This window comes from Fistularia commersonii, chromosome 3 (assembly GCF_037954325.1).
Source record: "Fistularia commersonii isolate RoL2024-O1a breed Wild chromosome 3, RoL_Fcom_v1.0, whole genome shotgun sequence".
Lineage (NCBI taxonomy): Eukaryota > Metazoa > Chordata > Actinopteri > Syngnathiformes > Fistulariidae > Fistularia > Fistularia commersonii.
Window position 1 is genome coordinate 5,178,967 of NC_141286.1, and position 14,066 is coordinate 5,193,032.

The window sequence follows — 14,066 nt, forward strand, 5'->3', positions numbered from 1 at the left end:
TGACAAGGACTCCTTGCAATGCGATGTAAGCAACATGCTTTTATTTTGAAAGTCTATACCGGAAGTGTGCGGGCTAACATTCTCTCACGGCGTTTCAGCATCACATGATATTCCACCAGTAGAGTTGCAGGGAAGTTGCCCATCACCGCAACCGTAGCTGGCCGGTATTTATGGACTTTTTAGCGGATTTTAATTTCACGAGCGAAAGGACAACTTTACGCGTCGGTTGAGTAATGCTCTCTTATTTTTATTCGCGCTAAAACACTTTTATCCGCCATTGCTATGATGCTAGCTAGATTAAGTTTCAGTTTACACTAGCGCCGCTCACTGAATAACCAAGACATTTATTGGCAAGTGTCGTTAATAATTCGTGTCACCTGGATTTTAAGTGCAAAACTGGTTAAACGTCGAGCTTCGAAACTCGCCCCGACTGCTCGCTGAAGTTGGTAAAGCTTGTGAAAGCCGGGCTTTGCAATGACAGAGCGGACTCCTCTCCTCCACTACCGCCTGTCCGCTAGTGTCAATGAGTCCGGGCGACGGTCGCCCCCAGCGGGCGAAGCCCCGAGGCAGCACCCGGGCAGCCCCAGGCAGAGGGCGACCGGCCAGCGACAACCCCAGAAACTGTCCACTTTCTTCGGCGTGGTGATCCCCACCTTGCTATCTATGTTCAGTGTGGTCGTCTTTCTCCGGATAGGTGAGTAAATCGCTAAATCAGTGAGTAAATCAGTGCACACTTCGATCCTCATTCAAAATCCAGTGATTTCACCTTTGCCCTGAGGTCTTTGCATTAGAGCTCCTTTTCTTGCAACTGTAACAGATTTCCTGTGCAAAATTGAATTTGCTTTGCCTGTGTTATTTATTTAGTTTTTGTAAAGGATAGAGTTGGGCAGAAGGTTGCATTCATTGTGAGCCAACTCAGTAAAACGTCACTGAAATACAGTTGTGCTTGATGACATTTCCTCTCATGACAGGGATTAACACCTCCAAGCATTATGAGTTCACCTTAAAAAAACCTACAACTCAAGTGACATAGCCCTGCACTCGAGCAAGAACAGCAATTTTGGTGGAACTGCTATAGAAAGAAAGTTAGGTAAAGGAGAAGTGAGTTTCTCTTGTTTCCTAAATGTCATGGTGCAGAGAGACTGGTCTAAAAAAATTGTCATATCTTGATCTGTGCTTTCCATAGCCCAGTTGATGTCAAAAAATTCCATAACCGAAAGACATTAAGAACCTTTAAAAAGAAATCATGTTTGACATCTTAGCATCAAAGAAGTATGGCATTTGCATCCTCAAAATAATCCTTAGACTGAATACACAACCATAAAAGAATCAATGTTGCAACTCCAGGAACATTCCCTCATTAGATCTCTGGTTTCTTGTTACAATGAAGAAAGAAAGCATTCTGACACATTGTAGATTCTCTTCACCAGCAAGAAGCGCACCCCTCTCGAGTGTCTTTTCAAACTTTTCACAACATTTTCACGGCAAGTACAATTTAGCCTCCTGATTCACTGGACTTTTCAAGGTAATATTCTTTACTACATAAAATTAACCCATGCATAGTGGTCTGTCCTCCCGGGAAATATGCAAGTGTGAAAGGAGAAATCAGAATATGACACGCACTCAGGGTTCTGCTGTAACGCCATGTAAAAAAAGCCCAGAGAAAAATACCATGAACAACATACACTTGTTTGGTGGTGGTTGTCATAATGCGTTTTTTTTCTTTCTTAGTTATAACTCCAAGTTGTTTTCTAAGTCCTTCTCATCCCCCACCTCCCCTGCCCCCTAGTCTCGTGAGATGTCAGCTGCTATGCAGTCAACACACTTGCTGCATACACACTCACATGCACAATTACACACACAATTAGCAGTTTTCTATGTGGCCCTGTTTGCTCTCGGTAATGTATCAGACTGCACAAGAAGCAAAAGGAATTTCATTGTCGAAGGAAACGTATTGTGAATTCATCAATCATGAAAGAGGCCTTATTTATGGTGATTGAGAGATGGATGTGTTGTTGTTAGATAACATATCTTAAAAATGCAACATCATGAGATGCTCTGTACCGAGGCAGAGTCAATCAAAGACTGCGTTATGTTCAGCAATGCAGTGAAAATCAAGGGAATGAATGAAAGCCCAAGCAATTTAAATTTTTTTAAGCATGGGAGAAACTGATTCGTGAGTCTTAAACATAAAGAAGTCTTGCATTGAATATATGATTCTTCCTCTCCTGTGCAGAGGGTACTCTGTACTACAACTTGCAACCTGGATCAATTTACTTAAAACCATTTTCATGGCACCTGCCTTCTTTCTTTTTGACCATAATCAATTTTATTCAGAAAATTGTTAATGAATTGGCAGAAATGATTGAAAATCGAGATAAAGATGTCCTCCTAATGGCCATAGTCCAGTCCTGCCTTATATACGTGATTGTACTCAAGAGTATGTGTATGTGCTCTAATCCCTGTCCGAGTATTCTGTTGTTCACACATTTTTTAAGTCCCCAGCTGGGATTGTTGATATCTTATTACCAAGTAGAAGTGACAGATGAGCCAATCCCACGCTGTTAGTGTATGCAGGGTGGTAGTTGTCCCTGGTTTTTATAGCAAGGGGTGAAACAAATTTGAGGTTTGTCCATCATCTCAAGGTGAAGGTGAATGTGACACTGTAAATATGATGGGAGCCAGTGATACAGAACCTTTATTTAAATTTTTTTTTTTTCTGTTTGCCTTTATTGTGGTTGAAAAACTCGTCGTTTTAAGCAAATGTTGTTTTGCTGTCTTGTACTGACCTGTATCACTAATGATAACAGTTACATCAATCATTTGTCCATGCCCAAGAAGTAACATCTGAACAGCAAATAGTTGTCATGATAGCTTGTAAAGCTGATAAACTAGACAGGATGATAAAATTTTTTAAATCTATATTAATAAAATGCTAAAATATTGAGGTATATTGAAATTATGGGTAAGTGATATATCAATATACACAAAATTCCTTTAAATACAACAGGCAACAATTATTTTTAGGTTTTAATCATTCTTTGCTGTTGGATTATTTAGCAGCTGAGAAATCGTCTCAAAAAGTCCCAAAAAATTAGTAATAGTCTGTCCTCAAAATCATCAAGAGATAACCTCATCATTTTAAGAGAAATTGTAAGGATTTATCTCAAAATTTAAAAGAAAATACTGAAAAAATCAATTTGTTTATGTTACTTTAAAATTTGCAAGATATTACTGGAAAAAAAAAAAATTGAATTCTGCACATATTACAGGAAATAATTAGAAATCACTGTAATACTGAAGCTTTTTAAACAAAAATTTGAAGACTTAATGTTGAGTTTCTTCCCCACAATTTTTTGCAGTAGCTATGGGATGGTCTTCTGAATATCCTGGAATTAATTTTTCTTCAAATATCATCTTGCCCTAAACCAATTAAAACATTTTTTCAGACATTAAAAAGTGGACATGTGTTTAAAAGCTACCTTTTGTCTCCCCAACAATGATGTATCCGCAACAAAAGTTTGTTGGTGTTGGAGTACCCATAGTGCTTCCCTAGCGAAAGAGAGCATCACGAAAGCTAGACTGCATAACGGGATTAGTCACAGACACACGCTGAATAAATAAGTGCAGTCTCAGGACACAGTTATAGAAAGTAGAAAATGGTGAAAACGTGGAAAATATGTTTCCAACATGGAGTAATGTGACACTAATGTGTTGCCTTGATAAGATGCTCGTGATGTGTCTCAGGCTGCAGGCTATAAAAAGGTGGACGTAGCTCGCGTGATCTCCTCCATTGCGGGATGCCAACGTTGAAGACTGGAATGCTGAGTTTTGCCCATTTCGTTCTTGTGTGTTTAGTGCAGGAGCATTAAAACAATGTACGGTTTTACTTGCAATGATCATTTTGTGATAAACAGGAACTTAACCATGACTCCCCTCAAAATCCCTCTTGTCGTTGAGAACATAGTCTCTTCCTGGTGATGGAACAATGCTATTGTCTATCTGTAGTTTCATATAAGTGCACAAGTTTGAAAAATATGCATTTATTAGATTTCTTCCCTTTGTTCATTTTCCTTTTGGATTCCTACTTCTTCTTTCGCTTCCCTCACCTTTTGCTTGTTATTGTTCAGCCACGCAGGTCAACTCTCAACTTCTGTTACCTGCAGGTTGAACTCATTTACGTGTCAAAAAATTACCAGTGTTCTTCCAGTGCTTGACGTTTCATATCCCATTCTCATTATAAACAATAAGTGGTCCTAATATTTCAGAAATACTCATCAATTTGTTGCAGTTGCACAACAGTACAGCCTGCTTCTGTCATGCTATATTGACACAGTGCAGTCACTGTAAATAAGCATGCACTGCTATTGGTGATACTGTTAATGCCTTTTGCCATGAGCCTTATTTGGACTTTATGCAGTTGGACTGGTTGATGTTTCCTAGTGGAGCGTTGCATCTTGAATATAACCGACCATTGTAATTCTTTGTGTTAGCATAGCTAAGAAGCTTTGACATGAATGCTCAGAAATAGGGTTGACTGAGGTGTGCAGCTCTTTGTTTCTCCTGGAAGGAGGTTTTAAAATAAACCTGGAGTGAAAGTAGAAGCTTCTGAACAAACCATGTTTAAAAATACAGCGTGCATGTCTTTTAGTTAGCTGTTAGTTAAATAAAATGTCATAGTATTGAGGCTTTCTTTGGTGTAACCCCAACTAGATTGCACAGTCTAGTCTAGTCCAGTAAACCTCCCATGTATCCCACATTAGTGGACAAACCATTCTACTGGTAGGAATAATAAAAAAACAAAACTCACCGAAATGATTTAACAGAAATCAAACACGTTGAACAAACGAGATCCTAGACTACTCTTATCTTTCATTGGGTTTGCTGAGATTGTATGAACTCATTTAAATAGTGAACAAAATGGCAAGATTTCATCTTCAAAATCAATACTTTCATGAGTTTATATGCGTTACATTTAATATAGTGCAATGAAAAATACAATACAATTCACAATGCAGTAAATGAAAAAGCGAGTCATTTTAGACTTTGACTTCACTTGACTTTGACTTTATTGCTCATCATTAAAAAAACCAATGGCTCATCTGGTCTTCGGTGGGGTAGTATGTTACATCAGGAACTGTTTTGGGAAGATAGAATAAACCACATATTTCAGCATTGCAGGGGAAATTTTTCTACATGTGATTCCATGTGACTTTAATTTCATTTTCAAAGAGGCCAGATTGTTGAGTTGAGTATTTTTGCCTGTTCCATCTGATTTCCTTCAAAGATTGTCGGAAATGTATTCATCATGAGCTAAAAAAGTGTAACCTAATCGGCACGAGTACGGGATTCATCATGGACATTCGTGTGTTTCTTTCTACGGTGCATGGTTTGTCTGGACTGTTGCTTTGCCTTTAACATGTCCTGCCACTGCGAATGGCAAGTTACTGCTTTCGATAGTTCACGTGTGTGTGCCTGTGTGTTTTTCAGGATTCTTGGTCGGCCAGTCTGGACTTTACCAAGCGATTGCCATGTTCCTGGTGGCCTATTTCATCATCTGCATGACTGTGCTGTCGGTGTGTGCTATCTCCACCAATGGAGCCTTGGATGCTGGGGGAGCCTACTGTATCCTCCTAAACACACACACACACACACACACACACACACACACACACACACACACACACAGAGGCTTTATCACCTTTGATAACATTCCTAGTCCGGAGCATGTTGGGGGTGGGCATTTAAAACAGTGTTGCTTCAGAAATACCTATATGTTATAATGTCAATATTGACTTTTCGTTTATTCACTTTCTGTTATGTTTGACTGTAAAATATTCTTATTGAATCTTATTCTTAGTTAATCTCACTTCACTTCCTTACTTTCAAACAACAGCACTTCTTCATGTATTTTTACTTGGGAGACTTGTAGTTAAGAGAGAAGTGTGAGTCTGAGATTTGACTTAAAGGCATGGAAAAAAAAAGCAATAAGAAACCTTTCATCCACTGATTAGAATTTTTTTACACAAGTACCAGTATGTTATTCTAGCTAACAAATCAATACTGTTTATCATTCAGATGATGTAATTTCATGACCTTATCTTAGATTAGGAATTCAATTTGACATTCCTGAAGTAATTGAAGGCACAAAGGTTTGTTTTGAGGTTGATATGAGAGTATAATACACTTCTCAGATAAGTGTCTCAGTTTTCAACAGTTTATCAGTTAGAAATGAGAAAAAGGAACATACATAGAGCCCAACATCAGTGGAATTTCACCACTGCATTTGACCCATCATGGATAAACCAAGATCAGATGGCAGCTAAACAACTGATTTTGAGCATCTAGCTGAAGAATGTTTTGTGAAGCTACAAGGAACCAGGACTGCTCAGTTCCCAGGCTTGAACTTCCTGGTTCAAACTCCCCATCAAGGCACTGCTGGGATTTAAAACCCAGGATTTCCTGTTTACTAGACAGGCCCTTTAACCAACTAAGCCACAGCACCCATGCCTACAAATGTAAAACGTCTAGTGATCATTCAAATTTCCAATTTCAAAACGAAAGGATGTCACTTACCGGTATGTTGAATTACTGCTGAAGTCAACACTGAACAGAACATGCTTGTTCTAAAAGTACACCTAAACACCTTTTCCTCAACAAATTTTAGACATGATCAGTCGAGCTCTGGGCCCAGAATTTGGAGGCAGTATCGGCATCATGTTCTTCCTGGCTAACGTGTGCGGCAGTGCTCTTTATGTGTTGGGTTTGGTTGAAGCCATTGTTGCCACCTTTGGAAAGCCAGAGGGTAAGTGTCACTTCTAACGGCCGGTAAATGTTGTTTATGTATTTCCATATTTTCCCAAACAAACACATCCAAGTATTGACTGTTATGACTGGTGCATCAGAGATTTCTGTACATTTGTCGAAATTAATAAACAATTTTATATCACCAAACAGAAACGTGACTTGGGCTTTCAGGCAAGTACTAAATTAAAATGTAGTCCTTATCGCCTCATGCCCATGCTGAGAAAAAATCTGGCTTTTTTTTTTTCTTTTGCCAACAAATTAATCCTGGTAGCAGTCCCATTCCAAAGACTGAAATGAACTAGGATTTAAAGCATAATTTGAAAGTCTCACAACAAAACAGTTATTGCGTCCACACCTCTCATCTGGCTTAATCCAAGTCTCCAGAAACTCCTGACATGGTAGCTGGAGCGTTTGCCAGATATTGTGCTTTCTCGCAGTGGATGTGATATCTTTGTAGCACATGCAGCTCAAGCTTAGCTGCTTCAGTGGAGTTTTCTGCTGAAATCGCTCTGTCAACTTTACCTGTCAGAGCTTACGGACACATGGTGATGACAAGCATTGATGCCTTTTACGCCCCGCGTTTTATTTATTTTAGAATACGGTCATGGTTCCCCTCAGTTTGGGAAAAGGAAAGATTTGTTTCAATGTCAAATCCCTGTTTAGTGAACCGAAAGAGCTTCACCAGAACTTCCTGTCTTTTACTGAGCAGATAACAATTACATTGACATTTTTGAGTTAAAAATAGGTTTAAATATGGAAACTAATTATTCAACATGTTTTGTGAATAATGTTAAACCTCTGCATCAATGTCAATCTTTGAGCCACCTCTTATAATGGTGTCTAGTTTGGACAAATGTCCAGTTTTGATTAATTTTCCCACTTCAGGCCATTATATTTTTTTCTGAGTCACTGATCAGTTGCCACTTGCTTGGTTCAATATTTGATCCTGTCTGGTTGGTGTTCATAATATCCTTTGTTAAAAGAGTCATCCAACAAACATTGTTAAATTGGTGACCCATGTAGATACAAATGAAGGATATTTCGGTACTCTTAATGGCACAGTTCGCTTTCAAATAAAGATGTAATCTGACTATTCATCATAAATGTATTTACAACCCCCCCCCCCCCCCCACACACACACACACACACACCCCACCCCAACCAGGCTGTATTCTCTAACATCTCTTTTGTCTGATCTTCCTCCAGATCCGACACATGTTGCTTCTATTCACCAGGTTCTTCCATCAGGCTACTGGTGGACTGTTCTTTACGCCACGGTCATTGGCCTGGTCTGTCTGCTGGTGTGCATGGTGGGTGCTCACATCTACGCAAAGGCAACCTTCCTCATCTTCCTGGTGGTCATGTTTGTCCTCGGAACCATCTTTGTCAGCTTCTTCGCCGTAAGCCCTCATCCCATTTCCCTGCCTAGTCAAGCCACCTCTGATCAGATGGCAAACATGACCGGCCCCACCACAGCAAACTTCACTGGCTTCAAGTTGGACACGCTGCTTGGCAACCTTTGGGGTGAGATAGAAAAGACTGATCGATTGTTTTTTGCACTGACTTAAATGCTTGTTTAGTTTACATCCTCATTTTGATTGATCAGAGACAGTACAATTTGATTTACTTTAATATTCATGTCCATAATTTAATGATCTGCTGATTGAAGTCAGTGGGGGTGTAGCGTGTGCCATTTCATTTTTAGGCATTTATTTTTGTTAAACTTTGGCTTTGGTGGTGGAATGTAGCCTGCAGTCCCTTAGTGTACAATGAGAAGCTTTGATTAGCTTTGGCTGCAGTTAATCTGCCATACTGTACAAAATATTTCAACACTAGGGGTTTTTCTTTGGGGTTGCATGCACTTTTAGAGTCTGACTTGGATGAAAGTGTTTGACGCTCGTGTTTCACCGGACTCAAAATGTGTTTTTTTATTGTCTGTTCATTACAGTAATTATGATAATTGTCTGTTTTACATTGAGACTGTCTATTTCAGTGTCCTGTTTGTGACACTGGAGTAAACAGGAGCCCACAAAATACCCCAGTTGCTCCGGTGGTGTAGTGCAGGAACAGGAACTACCTGATCCTCACCTGTAGTCATAAGCCAATATTAAAAGCTACAAGGAATGGAGAGCAAATCTGTGTTGCTACCCACGTGACCCTGTTTTTCTGAAAGCTCATAATCGTTTCCTGCAATGCTGGCAGGGAATGGAAGTTTTGATGAGCACATGATTACTAAGCTAATTGCTATAACTTGGGCCAGCACAGAGGGACATGTGCGCACTATTACACAAACAAGACTGTAATAATCCTGATTTAACCAATTTGGAAGACACATAAAAATTATTATTACCTTCTACCAAGGAGGTTAAGTTTCACTCTCGCTCGCTGCTTTATTTATATGTGTTCGATAATACACAAAAGCCACTCTGCCAATAGTGACAGTAACAGAAACCAGGAGCAGTACAGCAAACGGCAAAGAATAATAATCCAGTAAAGTCGAAAACTGCATTTTTTTCTTTACATTGTCCTTGGAAAAGTTCCTTCTTTCTCATTTAAAAGGTTGTCATTTAATTCAGTCATTTTCAAAAATGGAGTGGACCTGCCTGTAAGGCAGAAGAATAATAAAGCCTGTAAGGCAGGTCCACAAAATAGTTTTCATGTCGGGCCCAGTGAGAGGAATTTAAACTATATAGAGTTATTTATTACAAGGTTGTCAAACTGAGCAGCCTGAAGTTCTTTAGTTTTGTTAAAAAGATACATCCACTCAATAGGTTTGTGCCGTTTTCTTCACTTTACTGCAGCCAAATGTATTGAATATATAGAACTTTTTTCTTTCATTTACGGAGTGTACACTCTGAAGTCAATCTTGATCCCAGAGCATTGAGGAATTGTTCGAATCTCGGCAAGTAAAGGTGCAAATGTTTCTTTTTTTTCTCCCAGCTTGTTATGTGAGAAGGACTACACTTTTAGACTCTGAAAATCCCCCATTTTTTTTTTTTGTAAAGTGCGAATGTAATCAGACATTTTAACTCATTTAAGCCATCAGGCAAATGTAGGAGCCAAAGTGTATGATTATCATTCTATTCTTTATTGGAAAATGATCCACTGAAGTGGAAAATGACAGTGATACATTTTGGCAATTATATTTGCCAGCAGTCTGATGGAAAGTGCCTAATTTCTAATTAAATCACGAGGAGCAAAGCACCTGAGTGGAGACAGCACTGAATGGATGCGTGAATGTGCGTGCCTGCTATTTGTAGTGCATTGCAAATATACTGTACCTGTTGTTAATATAATCTCCACAACCACTGTGTATTTTGTTCCTTTCAAAATCTGAAACATTTTTGTTTTCTTAAAGAAAACAGGTGGAGGAACTGCTGACTCATGTTCTCCTTGTGCTTGATTAACTTCAGAGTTATGCCAATTTCATTTTACTTAATCAAACCATGAAGAACCTGGGCATGAAGCTCGCTAGATGGCACGATGGGCGAAAATCTGTCAAAAAGTCTTGTTGCGTGTAAAATGAATGTAACTAATCAGGGTGTCATTTCTCTTTTCTTTTAACAGCCAGGTGTGATTTAAAATGCATGTCTGGCCGGTGTCTAGGTTTTATCCTCCTGCTGAAAAAGTGACCGAATTCTCGCAGATCACTTCAAATTTGCTGAAATTAAACTTAATTCTCATTCTGCTTGAGGTTCTGCTGTCCTGTGAAGTTTTGTTCTGCAGATTTTGGTGGTATTCTGCATGCAGAAGAAATGTATTTTTAAATTTAGGAAGTCAATGCCTCGAAAACGAAAATGAAATAATAAAACAATACACCGCTTTAAAAAGCAATTGTGAAATCTCACGGCACACCGATCCTTGTTGAGATTGACACTGTGAAGTTACATTGCTCCCAGATGGAACAAGGAACACCTCTAATGGCCGGCGCTTAGGAGGCCTCCTTACAATTTGCATGTATAATTTGTTATTTAATTGTTGGATTGTTTTGCTTCATTTACTTTTTTAATTTAAAATAAGCTCTACAGAATGTCTTTTGTTGTATCAAGACAGTAGTGCTCCGATTAGCTTTACGAATTAGACGCGCATTATTTTTTTTCTTTAAAACCAAAACAAGAAGAATGAACTGATTCTTAAAAGTAGTGTCCCTTTGGCCCCTCCCACCCAGTGGTACAGGAAGTTACTGGAAGTAGGTTTTTGTGTGTATTTGCACTCCCTCCTCATGTAATACTACCTGGTCCTGTTAACAATTCCAATAGTTTTGGGACTAGACTTGTGTAGTGGTAAACTAACGTCATGCACCAGCAGCTTAAGGGCAAGCTTTGCGGTGCTCTTCAAGTTATCCCTCAAATTCTGCCAGCAGGCGAAAACAAACCACAAAATCACTGTCTGTAGAATAAGCTTTATCTGGTCTTTATATGCCATGTCAATATTTTTTCAATATTTTGGAACGGTTTCTCAGATTTTAATTGCTTTAATTTAATTGCTGCCGTGCTGGGAATGCTTTGCTGGAGTGGCAGCTGGTCCAAACCTTTATATTTGCTAATGCTGGCTGCAGGGCTGTGCCCCTCCGGGAAGCTGGGACGGGATCGCGTCCAAAGGAAATGCGTGGAGAGTTCTGTATATACACACAAATAAAACACGGAATTCTGTTTTATAGTTGGTTTTTTTAAATTTTTTTTTTTTTTTTATGTGATTGAGCTTCTATTGGTTTTAAAAGATTTGGAGGTCGACCTTGAGAAAAACACATTATTCATCTATTGTGTTGAAGTTAAGAGAGCCAAATGGAATGGCCATCAAATGACTTATAAATGATGACATAGCGTATTTTCAAGAATCTAGCAGTGGAATGACTTAGCAGGATCTATCTTGCTAAAAGCTAAACAAAAATAAATTTCGAAACTTTTCTACTCCTGTCTCTTTGCGCAGCTAACTACACTGTGGATTACACAACGGGGCATGTCATGACCTTTGCTACTGTTTTTGCCGTCATGTTTAACGGATGCACTGGCATCATGGCCGGTTCCAACATGTCAGGTATGGCAATTTTATTGAAATTTTGACCCGATGGCTGATCAAATTACAATCAGCAACAAAGTGCATGTAGAACATTATTGTGCTCATCTTACAGGGGACCTGAAGAATCCCAGTTACTCCATTCCCCGTGGTACAATCACAGCCGTCATCTTCACATTCATAATCTACAACCTGCTCAGCCTGCTGGTGGCGTGCTCCTGTGACCGGTCAGTAATGCTTGTTCACCTTTTTATTTATTTGCCAGTTGTAAGGTGATACAGGTTATCAGTGTGAATTATATAAATGTTAAAATGTGTCATGTCTGGAAAAAATCGGTACCCTCATGATGATGAAGGCAAGAAAAATGCATTTTGTGTAGTGCATTTCACAAAAACTGCACATAGAAGTGATAAAGAAACATCGTGGTGGTATATTAGCATGTTTTGTTTCAGCAGCTTAAATCCAACCTTGATTTTGGATAATGTGATCAGGTTTCTACCACAGATATGAGATCCGAGTGTCACTGCAATCAAATCCCATAGCAATCTTTACACTTTCTTTTTTCCTAAATTGTTGTCAGTCAATGAATTGTAGTTCCAGAATATGCATGATTGCGAATGGCCAAGCATGTTAAACTTTTTTGATTTTCCAAATCTATTTTTTGGGCTTCTTTCTTTGTAATTTTCTTTGTAAATAATGAGACATAATCAGACTCAATACTAAAACTGCAGAAATCTTAATTTGCATAATGACTATGAATTAAATGATTATGTACAATGTGTAAGGTTTTTATGTAGTGATGAAGTCGCCAATAATTATCATCTAACTCGAGTTTCCTGTCAGTTCCATGGAGGATTTTAGCATATCCTCGCTCAGTGTTGTGCATTTAAGCCCCATAATTTAATGTTTTTGTTCAGTATAATTTCTCTCATCACTCTATTGAACGCAAAATTCAAATAAAAAAAACTCTTTAGCATCGTTGGGCGGAGTTGACTGCCAGCAGGTGTTACTTTTAAAAACTGGAAGTTCCAGATGCGGAAACAAAGCAAAGCTGAAAGTGTTAAATGAATTTTGGAGTCGCATATTAGAAACCTGTCTCAGAATGAATCTGGATCTGCTCAGCATATGAACGGGATCATACATCAGTTGTGTTTGGTCTGTATTTGGTTTAATTATATAACTTCACTGCAACGAACCCCCAGAATTCCAGTCAAGCACAGTTTGTAGAGGTTAAATGAAGACCACTGAAATTTTATAGTCATTGACGTTCATGACATGAAATTGCAGATAACCATTGATCTTATGTATCACAGAGGCTCCATCCTTTGACAGACATTCTCCACTAAAACAAGATCACCAAAAAAAAAAAGAAATGGATGTATTGTAGTTGTGTCAGACAATGAGTTTACCACTTCTAATGGGTTAGAACAGTCGACTCCACTTTTGACTATATTACAAGGATTAAAAGGTTGTTACAGATGAACTTTAATAATGATTAACTTGGTATGATACAAAGTTTCAGCCTGCGATTACCATTGGACAAAAAGAAAACAGCTTAAAAAAGAAATACCCCCAAATCTACAATCTGCTGTCCAATAATCTTTTCAGACTCCTCCTCATTTGGCTAAAAAATCAGACGCATTCCAATGTTTACATTGGTGTCTGTGTCCTCATGTTCTGACTTTGAAGGTGAGCAAAATCCACGCAAGCGCTAACTTTTTCTGTCCCATCTGTGTATATACACCTCTTTTTATTTATTTGTATGCCCACTTTCTCTCGTATTTTTTTGCCAAGTGCCAGAGTTCGCTATTGATGTGTCTCCGCGTGTGTGTGTGTGTGTGTGTGTGTGTGTGTGTGTGTGTGTGTGTGCGCGCACATCCATTCATAGAAATATTGAGAAAGGAATCCAGTAATGGTAGAATTTATCATTGACCAAGTTACCTTCAGCCTGTCAGTGGACCATACATTCTGTGCTTGTATGGATGCGCGTCTGATTGTGGACACTTGTTAATCATTTGAAAATATACCATGTATTGATGTTAGTCACCATTCTTGCAAAATTCAATCTCAGGACTTGCTGTTCAACAGAAAGTTTCATAATGATAGTGCTAATCAATAAATATATTTACAAAGCACTATCAAAGTGCTGTTAAAACAAGAAGACATAAGAGTAGGACATTGAAAAATAATGACACCTTTCATGTATTTATTGTCTATTCCAACTGTCATGCAGTCAGAGACAC

At 38.7% G+C, this 14,066-nt stretch overlaps 1 protein-coding gene across 1 annotated transcript in view; it reads left to right on the forward strand.

Moving 5' to 3' along the window:
• The first annotated feature begins 344 nt into the window (after positions 1–344).
• The window catches only part of LOC147235293 (solute carrier family 12 member 9), a 67,781-nt gene continuing 54,059 nt past the window's right edge, over positions 345–14,066 (forward strand). Inside the window, exons 1-6 of the mRNA XM_086142303.1 lie at positions 345–694; positions 5,491–5,625; positions 6,668–6,805; positions 8,014–8,331; positions 11,737–11,844; positions 11,939–12,050. Of these exons, the coding sequence (XP_085998429.1) occupies positions 475–694; positions 5,491–5,625; positions 6,668–6,805; positions 8,014–8,331; positions 11,737–11,844; positions 11,939–12,050 (1,031 nt within the window). The 5' untranslated portion in view covers positions 345–474. The remainder of the gene's footprint in view (positions 695–5,490; positions 5,626–6,667; positions 6,806–8,013; positions 8,332–11,736; positions 11,845–11,938; positions 12,051–14,066) is intronic.